The sequence below is a fragment of the Symphodus melops genome, assembly GCF_947650265.1.
Source record: "Symphodus melops genome assembly, chromosome: 5".
Classification (NCBI taxonomy): Eukaryota; Metazoa; Chordata; class Actinopteri; order Labriformes; family Labridae; genus Symphodus; species Symphodus melops.
This window is the reverse complement of record NC_136695.1, coordinates 19,819,678-19,836,938: the sequence shown is the minus strand read 5'-3', so window position 1 is coordinate 19,836,938 and position 17,261 is coordinate 19,819,678. Positions and strand designations below refer to the sequence as shown.

At 43.4% G+C, this 17,261-nt stretch overlaps 1 protein-coding gene across 1 annotated transcript in view; it reads left to right on the top strand.

Annotated features, from left to right (window-relative positions):
* The window catches only part of galnt1 (UDP-N-acetyl-alpha-D-galactosamine:polypeptide N-acetylgalactosaminyltransferase 1), a 37,988-nt gene that overhangs the window by 18,294 nt on the left and 2,433 nt on the right, over positions 1 to 17,261 (top strand). The window contains exons 3-13 of the mRNA XM_079345088.1: positions 2,291 to 2,430; positions 2,535 to 2,703; positions 8,740 to 8,906; positions 9,594 to 9,721; positions 9,822 to 9,901; positions 10,854 to 11,024; positions 13,358 to 13,475; positions 13,800 to 13,980; positions 15,582 to 15,721; positions 15,838 to 15,936; positions 16,126 to 16,260. Of these exons, the coding sequence (XP_079201214.1) occupies positions 2,292 to 2,430; positions 2,535 to 2,703; positions 8,740 to 8,906; positions 9,594 to 9,721; positions 9,822 to 9,901; positions 10,854 to 11,024; positions 13,358 to 13,475; positions 13,800 to 13,980; positions 15,582 to 15,721; positions 15,838 to 15,936; positions 16,126 to 16,260 (1,527 nt within the window). The 5' untranslated portion in view covers position 2,291. The remainder of the gene's footprint in view (positions 1 to 2,290; positions 2,431 to 2,534; positions 2,704 to 8,739; positions 8,907 to 9,593; positions 9,722 to 9,821; positions 9,902 to 10,853; positions 11,025 to 13,357; positions 13,476 to 13,799; positions 13,981 to 15,581; positions 15,722 to 15,837; positions 15,937 to 16,125; positions 16,261 to 17,261) is intronic.

Genomic DNA, 17,261 nt, shown 5'->3' with positions numbered 1-17,261 from the left:
ACAACTTTGTGAGCAAGAGTACATGCGAGTGTTTGGGTGACGGAGTGCTTCCATGTCAGCGGGCGTCTCTGCCAGAAAGTGCTGATTTAAGTTTGGCATATGTGTCTGACTCTGCTCAGAGAGATAGAGGAATATGTAAAGTAAAATATCGGCCTCGTTCAAGTTTCTGCCGTGAGATTGTCGCTGCACGGAGGTCAAGTGAGGCCGAGAAACAGTGTGGAGAGCCAGGACTGAATTTCAGGCTTCCTACTGATTCTGGAATTTCAAGAATTTCGAAAGGAGTGATCCAAGCAGTTAAAGAAGCAATTTGATTAATTATTTGAGGATAACCAGAAATATTCTACTTATGACGATGTTGGCAGGAAAATTCCATGCTTTCATGTGTGTTGGTTTAAGGCTGTGTTCTGACTGCAGAGCTGGCTGTCAGTTTTGTCTCTGACAGTATCAATGAAAGCGTACTGAAACTGTCTACTGGCTCACAGGAAACACAAAGGTTATACACAGTGTCAAATAAACTACATCTATAAGATTCAGCGGAGCAGTCGGCCATTAACCACAGCGTCTCTCCACACGTTTTGCATTGAGAGTAACACTTGTATGTGTGTGTGTGAACCACATCCACAGCCAAGGGTGTGAACACGCTGAGCTGTTAACAGTCCAGACAGCACAGAATCTGTCTCCTCCAGTACACACTGAGACGATCCTGAGCTTGAAAATAGCATCAATGTGTTATGTGTTAGATATACGACTTATGTGTGTGTGTGTGTTTATGTATATATTTGTTAATTAGGAAGCGCTAGGGGCAGAAATAACTCACTGAGCGTTCAATGTTTTGATTATTATAAGTAACTAATTAACTTTATGAAGGGAAAATACTAGAAATAAGGATAAGAAATGTCATTTTCTTTTTTTGAACAGATATGATTTATTACTGAAATTAAATATTCCACCACCAGGGGGCTGTCAATCAAAACAATACAAAAAGACGTTGAGGCCAGCGGGTAATCATGGGAGTTCTCTCTGCTACCCCCAATAAACACAAACTCAGAGTTGACCGTAGTCATGACTTTTGGATGATGTTCATCAGTTTCTGATCCAGTTTCTCATACACACACAGATTGTATCTCTAAAGCTGTGTGGTTTATCATTCTTATGTGCATGCATAAGGTTCCTGCCTGTCAGGGAGAACTGTTCAAAATAAGACATTGTCACAGCGTTCAAGCTGTCGGCCTCCACAGGCACAAGAGTCTGAGAACACTTTGACAGAACAGATCTTCACTTTATTTTTCTGCTGTGCACACACCTTGTGCATCCAGAATCCTATCAGGTGGACTTTAGAAATGCTGCTCTGCACTTCCCCATCCTCGGTGGATGCTGTGCAAAGCTAAACTAAACTAAGCTAAGCTAAGCTAGCTATGCACAAACACCTTTTTTTTTTTTTTTCCCCCCTCCCAGGGGTACGGGAGAAATCGCCGAAGCCAAATTAATTTTCTCCCTTCTGCTTGTGCTGTTGCAACCTGCGGGATCATTGAGGCAGAGAATCAGCCAGAGAGAGGAGAGATGGTGCTGGAGGAGAGAAGGGAAAGGGAGCAGTGGAATTTTAATGTGGCTGTGTCTGTCTCTCGCTGCCTGCCAAAGAAAAGCAATTACACTCTCAGCCCCCACTTTCGGCTGTGTGTGTTTATGTGCTTACCTGAGTGAGTGTGTGTCTAGCTGCATGCAGCGATTCTGTATGTTAAACTTATAAAGTAGATAAGCTTGTTCTGCACTGTGCATAGGAACTCTGATCCAGTAAATATCTTCCTTCCACTTTAAAACTTGAAAGAATTGCCTAAATACTCTCCAGAACACAAATGTCTTCATTCATTGTGCTTTTGAAAAAATCCTGAAATTAAAAACCATTCACATTTGATACTTCATAAATGACAAATTCCATTTTTGTTTTTTTGTGTTTCCTATGGAAGGAATCCAGTCGAGAAATCTGACATTGCACTGTGCTGATTTTGAGGCTCTCTCTGAGTGTGAAGGTGACCATTTGGAGAGGGGCTGATAAACAGCCGGGAGATAGGAGCCGAGAGTCAGTCAGAGAGACAGGCTGCAGGAAGGATAAATAGAGGCAGTGAGGAGATACTCAGGCGCAGAGCTTTAGGATGGATGGGATTTGAGGGGTGTGAAAAGAGGGGATGAGAGAAGAGCTTTGGAAGGCCTGTGATTGTAGCACCTCTGGACATCCCATCTCTCCTCAACTCAACCAGCACTTAACCTTTCCAACGTCTCCCTCCTTGTTTAGGATGAGGAGGTTCGCCTACTGTAAGGTGGTGTTGGCCACCTCTCTGGTTTGGGTGATGCTGGACATGTTCATCCTGCTGTACTTCAGCGAGTGCAACAAGTGTGATGACAAAAAAGAGAGAGGACTGCCCGGGAGAGATGGTGAGTGTTTTTTTTATTTTCTTTTTTTCGACCATTCAAATTTGATCACGGACACACAGCAGCATCTGTTGATGTGTGCTTGCATGTTTGTGTCTCTCTTGCAGACGCCCTGGCCCGGCCGCGGGACGGGCCCGGTGAGGGGGGGAAGCCTGTGGTGATTCCTAAAGAAAACCAGGAGAAGATGAAGGAGATGTTTAAGATCAACCAGTTCAACCTCATGGCCTCCGAGATGATCGCTCTCAATCGGTCACTGCCTGATGTCCGACTGGAAGGGTGAGCAGCCTCTCTACACCTAATATCTGCCCTGTCACTTCCTCTTACTGCACTCATCAAGCTTTTCTCACTGCTGGGAAACTTCCAGCTGGTGATGATCTACAGCCTGTAAGCTAGACGTCCAGTCAGAAACCTGCACTGTCAGTCGCAACGTCAGGCATTTCTTTCTGCAAAACCCTTACCCATGAAGAACCAGCACAAATGGTTGGTAATATCAAAAGAGATGCAAATCACTGAAAATTAAAAGACCATAGTGAACAGGAAGGTTTGCCTGAGGAAGTAATTAAAACAGTTAGACGTTGAATGAGTGAAAAAATCCATGAGCACTTAAACTTCCTGAAAAACAAATCAGTGTGTGCCTGAATACTGTCTGTTTGTTCTGTATCAAAACTGTCCTCATGCTTTCCTGTACTGAGTTTACAAAATAGTAAATATTATAACATTTTAAGCAAACAGAAAAATCGTGCGAGTCGACATCGATTCATTCAGGCTGTGATTTTATAATACTTTCCCTAATTATTCTCTACACACTGACAGCGAACTTTTAGAATGAGATATTATTGTGTTGTTGTTGTTGTTGTTCTGCTGTGTTCCCCAAGCTGTTGTGCTGTCACACTCAATTCATCTGAATTTGTTCCCAGCCGTGAGAAGCTTCATTGTTTCTCTTGTGCAATGCAACATGGGAAATAGACCACTCATAAAAACTAACCCTATTAATGTAGATTAATCAGACGGTGGTGCATCTACTTGTTCAGTTCTTTTCGTTGGTCTGGTGTGTTAGCTGTTAGTTTAAGCCTGGTGTTGTCCGTGTGTGGGGATTTTCCACAGTGAATCATAGAGTTGACCACAGTAAAAAAAAATGTTGTGTGTTTATCTGGTGTTCTTTTGTGTCTTTTTTTCATTGTTTATTTGTTCCATTTAAGTTGTATTACATGGCAATTCTACTGCAATATTGCCTTGCATAGGCTTCTCTCCCTTCCTGTTGTATGTATGTTGATAACATACATTAAATATGTAGACAAAATCCCCCCCCATTCTTTAGGAGCTCGATGTGACACTACCGTTTATAATTTAAAGAGAACACATTATATCCCTTTTCAAACAGTCTGTTCTAAATGAAGCATCTGTGTTGTGTTTTGGTCAAAATATAACATGAATCAAGCACCAGAAGAGGTTTATGATCCTGTAGAAACCAGCTCTCTCAGAATGCTCCGTTTTGGTGTGTGTCTCTTTAAATACAATGAGCCCCCACTGAGTTACGCAGTCGACATCACTCCTCTGAATAGAGAATAAAAAGAGCCAACCTGTGCAAACAGTTTAGCTCTATTCTGGGGGTGGAGTCAGTGGGTGGAGATAAAAGGGGGGGAATGGATTTTTTTTTAATCAGAATCCCACTGTGACATCACAAGGAGAGGACATTTGAAACAGAGCATTCATGATGCTGATTGTCTCACCATAGAGATTGATCCTGTCAGTCCAGTTTTTTGGATGGATTCATTTTCATGAGGCCTTGCTGCAACCTTAAGCTCACTGGCTTACATTTTTATTTTAGTATAAAGAAAGTCCCGAACAAACCAAAACAAAGATTACCGTCACCTTTTTAAGAAAATGATTACAAAGGAGGTTTTAATGATTACTTTTTGGCTTCCTCCTCTTTATTTTGCTTCAGTAATACTACCTTGAATGTGCAATTTATATAATGAGGAGTTTAGTGTTACTAAAGTGTCTGTCAGCAAACAGTAAAAGAGACGGTTAGAAGACAGTCCCACATCCGACCTGCAGCTCAGAAGATATTTCAAGATCAGATCAACCAGTGAGATCCACATATCCAGTCTCTCTTTGGGTGATCTGACTTCACTAACCCTGACATAAGAGATTGTTCTTAACAGTCCTACAAAGCTGGTTATGAACCTGATAGGTCAACCCATATTTGAGGAGTGCAATAGCATAAGTGTGGAGTTAGCTGAACTGAATGCATTGCTCTGACTCTTTAAAGTGGCGAGTAGCTCTATAAGACTTTAAGAAGTTAATGTATATTTCAGCAGAGCGGCATTAAACATTATTATGAAAATACAATTCCAAGCCATATGTTGAAGGATGACGGATATCAGTGAAAAATAATCATTAACTAAACAGACTATAGCCTAATCATGCAGGACACATGAAGTGTCCTCCCCTCTCTCCATCAGCTCCAGGAGCTTCATGATTAAAAGATCTGATTGGTCAGTGGGCAGAGATTTTCACAGTTTGACCTCTTATCTCCAACATAACCTGTTCCGGAGCAGGTTAGGTGTGCAGCATAAGTTACCATAGCGATATACCCACGTAAGAAGTGAACGACACTCGTAGGACTGAAAACCCAGAGTTAACCCGGAAGTGACCTCGCTAACCTCAAATCCTGCTTCGAACTACAGGCCCCAGATGTAAACCAACTCTGGCCTCCCATCCCTCACCTGTGCTTGTGTAAAAGAACAGGCATGAATCAGCAATGAAGGTGTTTTTGGGCGGTACACAGACTGACTGACTGACTGACTGACTGACAGACGCAGGAGTGACAGGCAGGCGCACATGCACACCAGACAGGCAGCAAAGAAAGAGGACATTGATCCGTGAAATGGGGTTTAGTCTTAGAGCCAGAGTTGATTACTAGGTGTGTTTTCACTCAGCCTTCTCTCCGTCTATCCCCTTTTCCAATTAGGAGATAAGAGAGAGTCAATATCAAGCCAGGCAATGTGTTGGTGAATGTATATGTGCGTGTTTAAGTTTGTGGTATGCCTGCATAGGTGTATAGATCAACAAATCGGAGTGAAATCATGAAGGGTGAGCATTAACTGCACATTTGGAGAGGAAGAGGAGGTTTCTTTCTTTCTAGTTTGCTCTGCTGTTTTTTAGGGTTAAAAAAGAGAGAATAGTTCATTCTGACATCACAGTCAAGCGTGTGTGTGTGTGTGTGTGTGTGTGTGTGTGTGTGTGTGTGTGTGTGTGTGTGTGTGTGTGTGTGTGTGTGTGTGTGTGTGTGTGTGTGTGTGTGTGTGTGTGTGTGTGTGTGTGTGTGTGTGTGTGTGTGTGTGTGTGTGTGTGTTGGGGTGGACATGTGGTTGGGTGTGTCTACAGTATAGAGAAACACTTTCCATGACCACAACCTCTCAGGGACATGACATTTTCCTCTTAAAGATTCTGACTGCAACATTTTAATGACACAAATATATAGATTTATGTATGTGTGTGTGTGTGAGTGTGTGTTTGTGTGAGCTAAATGTTGCAAGAGTGATTTAATCAGAACCAGTGTGCCCGCCTATCCTAACTATACCCGCAATCCACTGGCTGGAGAAACAGCCTGTATCTCATTATGCTGCTTCACTTCTGCCAAATGTTTCTCCAGCAGCATCCAGGCTGTTTGGAATACACACACACACACACACACACACACACACACACACACACACACACACACACACACACAGAGCACTCACAACCACTCCTACGTTTTTAAAGCCACATCATGTGACAAATAGTCACAACATGTGTCAAACCCATGTAGGCTCTGTTGACACACAGGCGTGCTTGTTTTCCGTGAGCTGCACAGCACAGATCATGTCTGAAGCCTAAAGATTCTTGTATGTTTGTTGTGCGCGAATAAAAGCCAGAAAAATAAACTGACGTGCGTAGAAGCTGGAGGACTCCAAGGTTGTCTCTGTTTTCACTGTGAATCATCGTGTGTGCTCATCAACACACCCTCCTCGCAGAAAACGCGTGTATACACACACACACACACACACACACACACACACACACACACAAGCACATGTATGCATTCTACACACTGAGAATCTCTGTGTTATTTAATGTGCTTCAGAGGCAGCTGCAGGATGGAGTGTGTTCTTCACCTCCTCTTCTCCACTGCTGATACATTCCTTCAGTGAGAATCAGCAGCAGAGAGAAAGTGGAAGCATTCCTGCATTCTGGATCACATCGAGAGATGGATTTATGATGATGGAGGAGAGAGAGAGAGAGAACATGTTCCTTTTGGCTATTGTGACAGCGGAGTCTGCCGGAGGAAGGAAGTCACAAGCTTGCTTCGTTTTCTTGTCAGTACTACACGAAAGATTGAGCAGCTCTCTGAGCGTCCTTTGAGAAACATACTGACACCATTTGATGTCAGAGCGCTGCATTCAGCTGTCATAGCAGTCAGCAGTCTTCCATGTTCTTCAGTAACATGGATCCCTGCTTCGTTTGTTTTGTGTAACACATACAGTAAGATTGGCTTGTGTTTGGATGAGTCCATTTCCTGTTTTAAAGCTTTTTCCCTGAAATATAATTGTTTCGATGACTGTGAAAGAAGTCTAAGCCTTGAGAAAAGATAAGTAGTGAATTGTGACCCGTAGGCCACTGTCCACATAGCTGTCTTTTATTTTCTAGGCATGTGACGGCTGAAAGTGCAAGCATGAAGTCTTTGTGCCCGTCCTGTCTCTGTGACAGTGGCTGTATCACCGACACAGCTCTGTTTTTTCACTGCACGTTTTTTTTTTTTTTAAGATCATGTTTTACCCCAGCAGACACGGATCAAAGAGGATGTGGGTACCAGACTAAATCTGTAGGCGGCAAAAATCCGGGGACTATCAGGCATTCGAAAAAGAGCACCGATGACGTCAGCAGCGCCTTTCTGAAAGATTTTTCAACTTGAGTGCTCGGAGCGATTGCACAAAAAAAGCGGAGAGATCAGAAGAAAAAAAAGACTCTGGGGGCTGCGCTATTTGTCCAGATGGTCGTCTGCTGCTGCAAACGCTCTCTACTCATTGAACACGCTTTTAAAAAAGGCGCTCAATAAAGCAACACGAGGTGGACTCGAGGCCTCAGAGAGTTGGCTTTTATATAATATTTCAGTATCGGGTGTTAATGTGTGGTGGCTGAAATAGAACCGCCTAAAATGTCATCAATCTTTTTTCTTTCTTTCTTTTTTTGGGGTTTTTTTTTGGGGGGGGGGGGGGTTTACCCCTGACATGGAAACATTAACTTTAATGCAACGCCAAACCTGTTCTTGTTTGCCCAAAGCCATACTGTACAAGGTTTTGCAAGCTGAAATATGGATTAAGTCCTCTGAACCTGTGAAGATACTCAAATAGATTCCTGGAAAATGACCTAAGAATCCTTTTATGGATAAAATAACCAGAAATGAATTTGTCGTGCACTCAAAAAAAAAACATTTGAAATGTTTCCCTTTTTTTTCTCCTGCAACTAGTTCATCCTTCATCAGTGGCTGCTTGGAGAGCATTACATCCATCTTAAAGACCTAAATGTGGATTCAGTAGAGAGTTTAAGCACGTTTCATGACTGATTCGTGACATTACTAAAAAGCAAATATGTAAATAAGCATGTCCTCACTCATATCCTCTCTTGTCTTTAATCCTGCTCTCCTCTGTCTCTCAGTAAGCATGTTTGACGTGTGTGTGCTCCTCTGATAATGAGTCACTCTAATTAGCATCGCTAATCAGCTGTCATCAAGCTGACCCTGCTATTTCTGTATCGACTTTCTTCATCTAAATTTGGGGATATATGCTCAGTTTCTCTCGCTCATTACTCCACTTCAGTTTCTTTGTTCAAAGTTGCTAAAAATACGATTTTTCACGAGGCCATAAATGATGATCTGATTAGTGCAGGGACTCCATGACTGACTAATGCGCTTGAGCTGATGTTTCAGTCCCAGCTATTCCCCCCCCCTCTCGTTCAGCTCTCTCTCGTGTGTCGATTCTCTTTAGCTGCAGCGCTGCCCCTCCGTGTTGCAGCCTCAGACAGAGGCTGGATTGTGATGTCTATACTCCTGCTGGAGTTCAAAGCCTACAGCTTCACTTCATGCACATGAGCTTGTCTTTGTCTGTGCTGGTTAAGGTGCCATGCTCACATTTCCTTTCCTTCAGCTGTGTGATTTGTTCTTTCAGTTTGTGTTTTCCTTTTCTTCTGCATATGAAATCATATTTAGCTTCCTGCTTTTGCTTTCAAATGTTAGATTCTGATTTTTTTTTCTTCTTCTCTTTTTAGGTGCAAGAATAAATTATACCCAGATAATCTTCCTCGCACCAGTGTGGTGATTGTTTTTCACAATGAGGCTTGGAGCACGCTTCTGCGTACCGTCCACTCCGTCATCGACCGCTCACCACACACACTGCTGGAGGAGATTGTCCTGGTGGACGATGCGAGCGAGAGAGGTATACAAACAAGCACGTAATTCCTTCAGTGTTTGTGCCTCTTGTTTTGAGGCTTAGCCTATTTTTTTTTTTAGAGCCACTGTATGATTGTTCTGGGTTACTGTGTGTCTGTGAGAGTGTGTTGGCTCTGGTGCCCAACAGCCAGTCAGCATATATGAGCTGTGTGTGCCACTCCACCCTGTGCAATGCTGCTAATCCCTGTTTGGGGGAGATTAGGTCTTTAATTCGCCAGCCGCAGGGATTACACTCTGTTATTACCCTCAATCCATCCCCCAGCCGCCGCTGCCGCCGCCACACAGCGCTGTTTAACCCTCTGGACACTCAGGTTGACGTCTTTCAAATCAAAGAGTGTGTGTGTGTGTGTGTGTGTGTGTGTGTGTGTGTGTGTGTGTGTGTGTGTGTGTGTGTGTGTGTGTGTGTGTGTGTGTGTGTGTGTGTGTGTGTGTGTGTGTGTGTGTGTGTGTGTGTGTGTGTGTGTGTGTGTGTGTGTGTGTGTGTGTGTGCGTGTGTGCGTGTGTGTGCGTGCGTGTATGTGTGCGCGTGTGTGTGTGCGCGTGTGTGTGTGTCGGCTGTGGGGGAGCTCTCTACAGGTGTGATATAAGCAGGAAAGCTAAAAAAAAACATGCACACATACACTCACACACTTTTGATCTCTTTTGCTTTTTTTTTTTTTTTTTGCTGTTGAAGATTTCCTAAAGCGGCCGTTGGAGCAGTATGTCAGGAGGCTGGAAGTTCCTGTCAGAGTGGTGAGGATGGAGCAGCGCTCCGGACTTATCCGCGCTCGCCTTAAGGGCGCATCACTCTCCACTGGTCAGGTGTGTGTCTGTTTAGATGTGAAAGTGTGTGTATGTGTGTGCACATGCAAATACTTGATAATTATGGTGTTCACTGTTTGGTTTGTCTCCGGGTTTCTAGGTCATCACCTTCCTGGATGCTCATTGTGAATGCACAACGGGGTGGCTCGAACCTCTGCTGGCCCGCATAAAGCAAGACAAGTAAGACGCACTGACACACACACAAAAGAGGCACCCCAATTGCAAGCCTAAAACAATCGATAAACTATGTTAAACCTGCAGGGGGCTTGATCTCGTGTTAATTTGATGCTTCCTTACTTATTCTCTGTCAACTGCTTTATCAAAGCAAGTGCTCACTTAGGCCCTGTGTCCAACTAGTTCTTTTTCCAGGCAGAAAAACACGCTGTACGCTCAGGAGTGTTTGCATGAAGCGCCACTGCACGTCCGTCCTGTTTCTATGACAACAGTGTGTTGACAACGGCCACTGTATGACCGAAACTGCTCCATCACTTTGTACTGCATGGGCGCTACGCTTTTCATCCAGGCAGCCGCTCTCTGCTGCGAACACTCCCTTGAAGAAATAGCTGGGTGGACACGGAGCCTAAGGCGCACGCACACACACACACACACACACACACACACACACACACACACACACACACACACAGAACACATAGAGCATATAGAATACTATCTTAGGGCTAGTGCAAAGCATGCAGGCTCTTCGCTGTATGATACTGCTCCTAGAGCCGAGGTGTTTTTTTGAAGCAGCGCATCAACCTTTTCATTCAGAAGTGTCTCTGAATAGGAGTAAATACCAGGCTCCACAGTGAGAGGTTGCCAGGTATGTGGCTTAAGTGTGGTGTATAAAAAGGATGGCCAAATAAATAGCAATGCACCAGTTTCATTTATATCAAGCCCTTTGTAAATATAAGACACTTAATAGAACTCATTTATGTCCTGTGCCTTTCTTAATTCACTGTTTGAACTAGAACCTCAGGGGTGGGACAACCCCCTCCCTCAGTGCTATTTAGCCCATGTGCTACAGACCCCAGGGGGAAAAAGATCGCATGACAGCCGATGAGAAGTCACAGTGCAGCATGGTCCAATATGTGTATTCATGGCGTTCTCTCTGTGTTTTCGTTTGCTGCAGGAGAACCGTGGTTTGCCCCATCATCGACGTGATCAGCGATGATACATTTGAGTACATGGCAGGATCCGACATGACGTACGGGGGCTTCAACTGGAAGCTAAACTTCCGTTGGTACCCTGTACCCCAGAGAGAGATGGATCGCCGCAAAGGAGACCGCACGCTGCCTGTCAGGTGGGTGAGAAAGAAAAATCAGCTGATTTGGGGTAAGAGACATTCAGAGGCATCTCTAATCCTCAGCAGCTCCGGGGCTGCTGGCGAACTGTTAACCCTGACCCCACTGTTGGGTCAAGTGAAGAGAATTTGCCCACAGGGACAAAATGAATCCATAAGCCAAATATCTCATAAATTACACACACTAACTCGGTCAAATGTTAGACATAACATATATGCTGTGAGCTACAGTGTTGCTAATAGGCATAATTAAAATTGATGTGCACAGAGTAATTGCACGTTTCATTTATCGCACTTAAATCATAACATGTTGTGAAGGCAGAAACACAGAAGAAAGAGACCTTCCTCTGTAGCTTGAGTCAAGAAGTTTATGTAAGAGTCAGTTTAATATTGTTCCTTGTATGGTTTCTCATGACCCCGATCTTGGAACCTGAATGAAATCATTTCGTGCCCGTCTATCATCTCTTCTTCCTGCTCTTGTTTTGAAGCGTTGCTGATGCCAATGTTCAAGGTCACACACATAATATATCTTATATAACTCTGTGCCCCTGTTTTTTTCACTTGTTTTTCACAGCTCTGCATTAACAAAACACTCCTGAGGGTTTCTTCTAAGTGGCCTAAAAAAACAGAAAAGGGATTGTAGTGTCAAGTCAGGAAATAAAGAACTTCTATACATCAATGATGTGATTTAGATAAAGCCTTTTCTGTCACACAGGCCTTTTACATTATAAAGATGACTTGAAACTAGTTTCAGTTAACGCTTATGGTTTTTTTAAGCTTTCAGTATAACTCACAGAATTTTCCCTTTTGGTGAAGAGTAGATTCATTTTGTAACCATTAACACTGATGTTTTTACCGCCAAGCTTTTCCTGACACATTATGTTAAAGCCCATAGAGCGCCACGACAGAAGAAAAACCTCGACTACTAAACCAGTCGTTATCGCCTCGTCTACCCTGTAATCTACTGAACTAACAAAAGACCGAGGTCTCTTGGAAAGTCTCTGTAAATATAGTGGACATAAAACACGTGTCCAAGGTCAAAAGAGAGACATGAACATGTTAACACATTAAACGAACTTGTGTCTTTTAAATGTGAAGGCCTTTATGAGCTTGGCTCGTAAGAATGACAGGAGGGTGTATGAACAGGTATCTGTGGAGGAGCAGGCATGTCTACACATATTTGTGTGAAAGGTGATGGTTGTGAGGGGGGTGGGTGGGGTTGAGGATGAGGGGTTAGCCGGGGGTGTCGGGGGTTTCAGACCTGAGCTTGACTGCAGACTGTATGGTAGAAGAAGGAGCTGTGAATGGTGAGCAGTCATTATCTTTCTGGCCATGCAGCACATTGGCAGTCCCCAGACTTGATTTTAAACAAAGTTTAGCTCAGACCAGTGTATAGGGAAGGTACATAGGCTGACATGGATGTTCATCTGCCAAGTTAAAATAAATCTCAGAGGTCCCTAAAACATGTCTATGAAGTTTCTTGCTAAAAATCCACTCTGATCATGTATTTCATCATGCCTATAAACACCTCTATTTCAGCCCTGCTCAGGACAGGCAGTTTCTGTGACTGTAGCTTTAAATGTGAGTGAGCTGTGTCTGACCACGCCCCTCTGGAAGGGTTTGCTTGGGCTTTTTAGTGCCATGCCCAATTATTCATTGTGAGAAGGCAGACTCAGAGGACCGAACCAACACCTTGCTGTAGGAGTGTCAACCACCTGGGGAAGGGCTTACTGCCAATTGTGATGTCACAAAGGGGAAAATCGTGTTGAAAAGTGTAGCAGGCAAAGGACACAATCTTCTAATTTGGGGAGTTTGTAGACAAGTTAGGGATACATATACGTCTAAGAAAATAATAGTAAATTGTATTTTACATAATATATGACCTTTATAAATGTACTTTTAAAAAGCTGTACAAGCTGATATCACAGTGTGCTTCAGGAAACAGAAAGGTTGTGTTGACTCTAAAGTAATGCACACTCACTTTACTCTTGTGCTGCAAGCAAAATCCTTCACCCGGTTTGTTGTCAGATGTGTTTTATTTGTCAGTTTGTCTGCAATGTTATGTATTGGTAATGAACTTTGATGCCAAATGAAAGCAAAAACAAGACAGGGAACTCTTTTCTAAGTGGGATAACAACCAAACAAGTAGTGAGATCAAAAAGGCAGCAAAGCTGCAAATAAACAGGGGATGAGAGCAGTGAAATACAGTATTCTGTTGGGATCTCTCGATGCTGTTTGACCTTTAGAAAGTTGTTCTTTGGTGAATTAAGTTGCACAGTTCCACCTTGCTCTGAATTTACCCGGCTCTTTCTCTACTTCCTGTATCTCTGCAGAACTCCCACCATGGCAGGCGGCTTGTTCTCCATAGACAGAGATTATTTCCAGGAGATCGGCACGTATGACGCAGGCATGGACATCTGGGGAGGAGAGAACCTGGAAATCTCTTTCAGAGTGAGTGAACACACCCGCAGCCATGATGACTGTGTTCTTCCACGGCCTGGCAGACATTCAGGAGTGTCTGAAACACAAACTCACACACACTCACGTATTCTCATTATACTTGTGAGCTTGACTTGTCTGACTAAATTGTTGACTTGACTAATACTTTCTCAGGCGTCATCCTGACTGCCGATTAATCAAACTTACTCAGACTGTCAAAACACTGGCAGAACCATTCTGTGTCACTGGTCAGCCTCTACGCGTTCACTGTCAGGCAGCGTGTCTACTCGAGGCGGAGTGGAGTACGAGTGTTTTCACAAGGCTTTTACTTTACAGATCTGGCAGTGTGGTGGGACTCTAGAGATCGTCACATGCTCCCATGTTGGTCACGTGTTCCGAAAGGCGACGCCCTACACCTTCCCTGGCGGAACAGGGCAGATCATCAACAAAAACAACCGGCGCCTGGCAGAAGTCTGGATGGATGAATTCAAAAACTTCTTCTATATCATCTCTCCAGGTGAGTGTTTGTGAGTGTGCTTGTGTGCAAGACTGTGTGTGTCGGTGCTCATGAACGTATGCATGTATGTGCTCATGTGTGGCGGTTAATCTCCGTGGCGGTTTTGATCTATCCATTAACCCTGCGACAGTCTGATATAGCAGTGGTGACCCAACAGCGCGGGACGGGGGGGCGGTGAGTAATTTCACGCTACGGAGCATCAATTGACTCATGAAATCACACACTTACACAGGCGAACACACGAGCTGGCTCAGGGAAAAACAACTCAAAGTTAGGCGAAAGTACCTAAACAAACAGGATCTTTTTTAGAGGCAAAGACGCCCTTCAAGCTATCCCAGGATTCACTCAGGAACTTAGTGAGTCTATTTGTAAAGCAGCCGATTCTCCACAAGAGGAGCTGTTCGAGTTTTGTCAAAGAAGTTCTAAACTTGTAAATTCTGCACTTATTACAAGAGGGAATGTACAGCAGCAGCAGCAGCAGTTAAAGTTTGTGGACATTTTAATATAGTCACCTAAAGGCGAGGATACTCACAGCTGCTTTAATATTCAGGGCTCTCTAACACTCGTCCCCACTCCCTAGCCCCCACCGGCCTGCAGTCACACTGCTCCAGGCCCAACGTGGCCTGACTATGGTTACCTCTGTACATCGTCACCATACGTGGAATGTTGCCAGAGCAGGAATGACGCTCCTGTATTTCTTCAAAAAATAGAGCCCTCTTACAATCCAGGATTTCTCAATAATGCAAGACAGAGATCGATTTTAAAGTTTTCATTTTATTTGACCAGGTTGATTTGATCTTTGAGAGTGTGTTTCAGTTGTGAGTATTGAAGAAAGCTGTTACCACTTATATCTTACCTGTCTGTTGCCAGATGTATAATACCAGGACTTTTCCACTTTGGCTTCCACAGTTTATGTGGGGTCATGGGGGAAAGCTTTCCACCGAGTCACTGCTGTGGGTTATTAAAGCAGTAGTGTTTATGTGGACTATGATTCTCATCAGTATGTGTTCTTTAGTGTGTGATCACCTGAGATAATAAAAGTTGTCTCATTTGAATTGACAGAATGATTGTCTTTAAAGAAGTCTGTCATGTCGCTACATCCTGTCTCTGCAGGAGCACCAAACTCTGGCTCTGTTTTGGGTGTTTTTTTCACAGGAATGCAGCTTTTTTGTGTGCTAGCTTGAGCTGGTGGAAGATTCCTGTTGTGCACAGTGTGTCGCCATCCAACTTTTCTTTTACAGACAACAAACAAAGTGCATTATCCTGCAGGGCTGTTTTAAATGTTTGTGGGCGGGGTTTTTCCCCCGCTAAAACTGGAGGAAGTTTGATATTCACCAAATATATTTATGACCAAGTGTCACTTAAACATGTGGTTTTTTAGGTACTTTACCATCGCACCATAAGCTCTGGAATTCGTTTGTGCCTTTTAAATCATTTCTTCGTCGTTTGCTTAGACAGCAGTGACCCCCTTTATATAACACCTAATGGAAACATTAGCTCTGGATGCCAGTTTGCTGCTTGAGTTTCTGACTTTCATGTTAATGTCTGTGTGTGTGTGTGTGTGTGTGTGTGTGTGTGTGTGTGTGTGTGTGTGCGCGCAGGTGTGACCAAAGTGGACTATGGTGACATCACGTCTCGTTCGTCTCTGAGACAAAAGCTTCAATGTAAACCCTTCAGCTGGTACTTGGAGAACGTCTATCCTGACTCGCAGATCCCCAGACACTACTACTCTCTGGGAGAGGTACGTTCATACAGTACACACACACACACACACACACACAAGGATATGGCTCGTATACTTGAACAAGAATCCAGTTATTGTCTTCTTTGATGTGTGTTTGTATGTGTTCTGCTCAGATCCGTAACGTGGAGACCAACCAGTGCCTGGACAACATGGCGCGCAAAGAGAATGAAAAAGTTGGCATTTTCAACTGTCATGGCATGGGAGGCAACCAGGTACATGAAGAACATGACTTTAAAAAAAGTTCAAAAAAACAATGAACATAATGTGACGAGGTGCCTTCAGTGATTTCAGCCTCCTTCCTGGACGTGTTAATGAAAGAGTTGTTCTGGAGTCAATTTAATGGAGGATGAATTATTATTATTATTGTTTTTTTAAATCTGGCATTTGTTTGTGACTTTCAGGTTTTTTCCTACACGGCCAATAAGGAGATCAGAACGGATGACTTGTGTCTAGACGTGTCCAAGCTAAACGGACCCGTCATGATGCTCAAGTGCCATCACCTCAAAGGCAACCAGCTCTGGGAGTACGACCCTGTCGTGAGTTAAAGAAATATTACTTATTACACATCATGGTACATGTGACAAAATAAGGACTCTAAACATGAACACAAACAAAAAGTTCACAGTTGGGTCTTTAAATAATTACAGGATGTACTTCTTTGTTTTACGACAGATATGGTAGAGAGACAGTTTTTGATTGTATGTAGCAGAAAGACCTTGAAGCACATAGTTCGGTTTCTGAGCACTTACAGCTGCGCCTCATTAAAGGGAACAGGCAAATGTGCAGCCACTTGAAAAAATGGTTTTACTTATTATGTCGAAAAACGAGATTAAGCAAAACAATAACAAGAGTCGAGTATTTCTACATGAACGGAATGAAGGGATGGATTTTTATTTCAATCTTTTGTCCACACACATTCTTTGAGCATTTCTTATCACAAAAACATGACTGATCACTGCAGTAAACAAGCTCCACCCTTTACTTATTGCTATATTATATAAGGACCCAGATTAATCCACCATAGCGTGGAAACGCTGGAATCGTCTACCCCGACTGGTTAACGATCCCAGAGGAGCGGCGCCTGATGACTGAAAGCTTTACCTCCCTTTATCTCGTCTGTTGAGATTATTGTAAGGCTGAGATGCATCCATACGTTTGCATACTTTGGTGCGTGGCTGATTTGACTGATAGGCTGCGGTGTCGTACAGAAGCTGTTAGCCAGGAGGCTTCAGGTCCAACCTAACGTCGCCTCAGGCCTCTTACTCGACCGATTTGAAAGGTTTTTGGAGAAAGTATTTCCAATATGGTGACCGCCATCATTCCACTTCCATTGGGTGACATCACTGAGACTGTGACCATGTTTTCAACATTCTGTGGTTGCTGATGATGCCCCGATGTTTCTTTGACTGCATTCTTTTACAGTTTTGTAATAAATTAAAATCCTCATCGTATCAGAATTATAAACCCAGTGTCACACAATATAACAACAAACAAGTAAAACCAGCTGTCTTTTCAGTTAGCAGTATATTTATTGTCT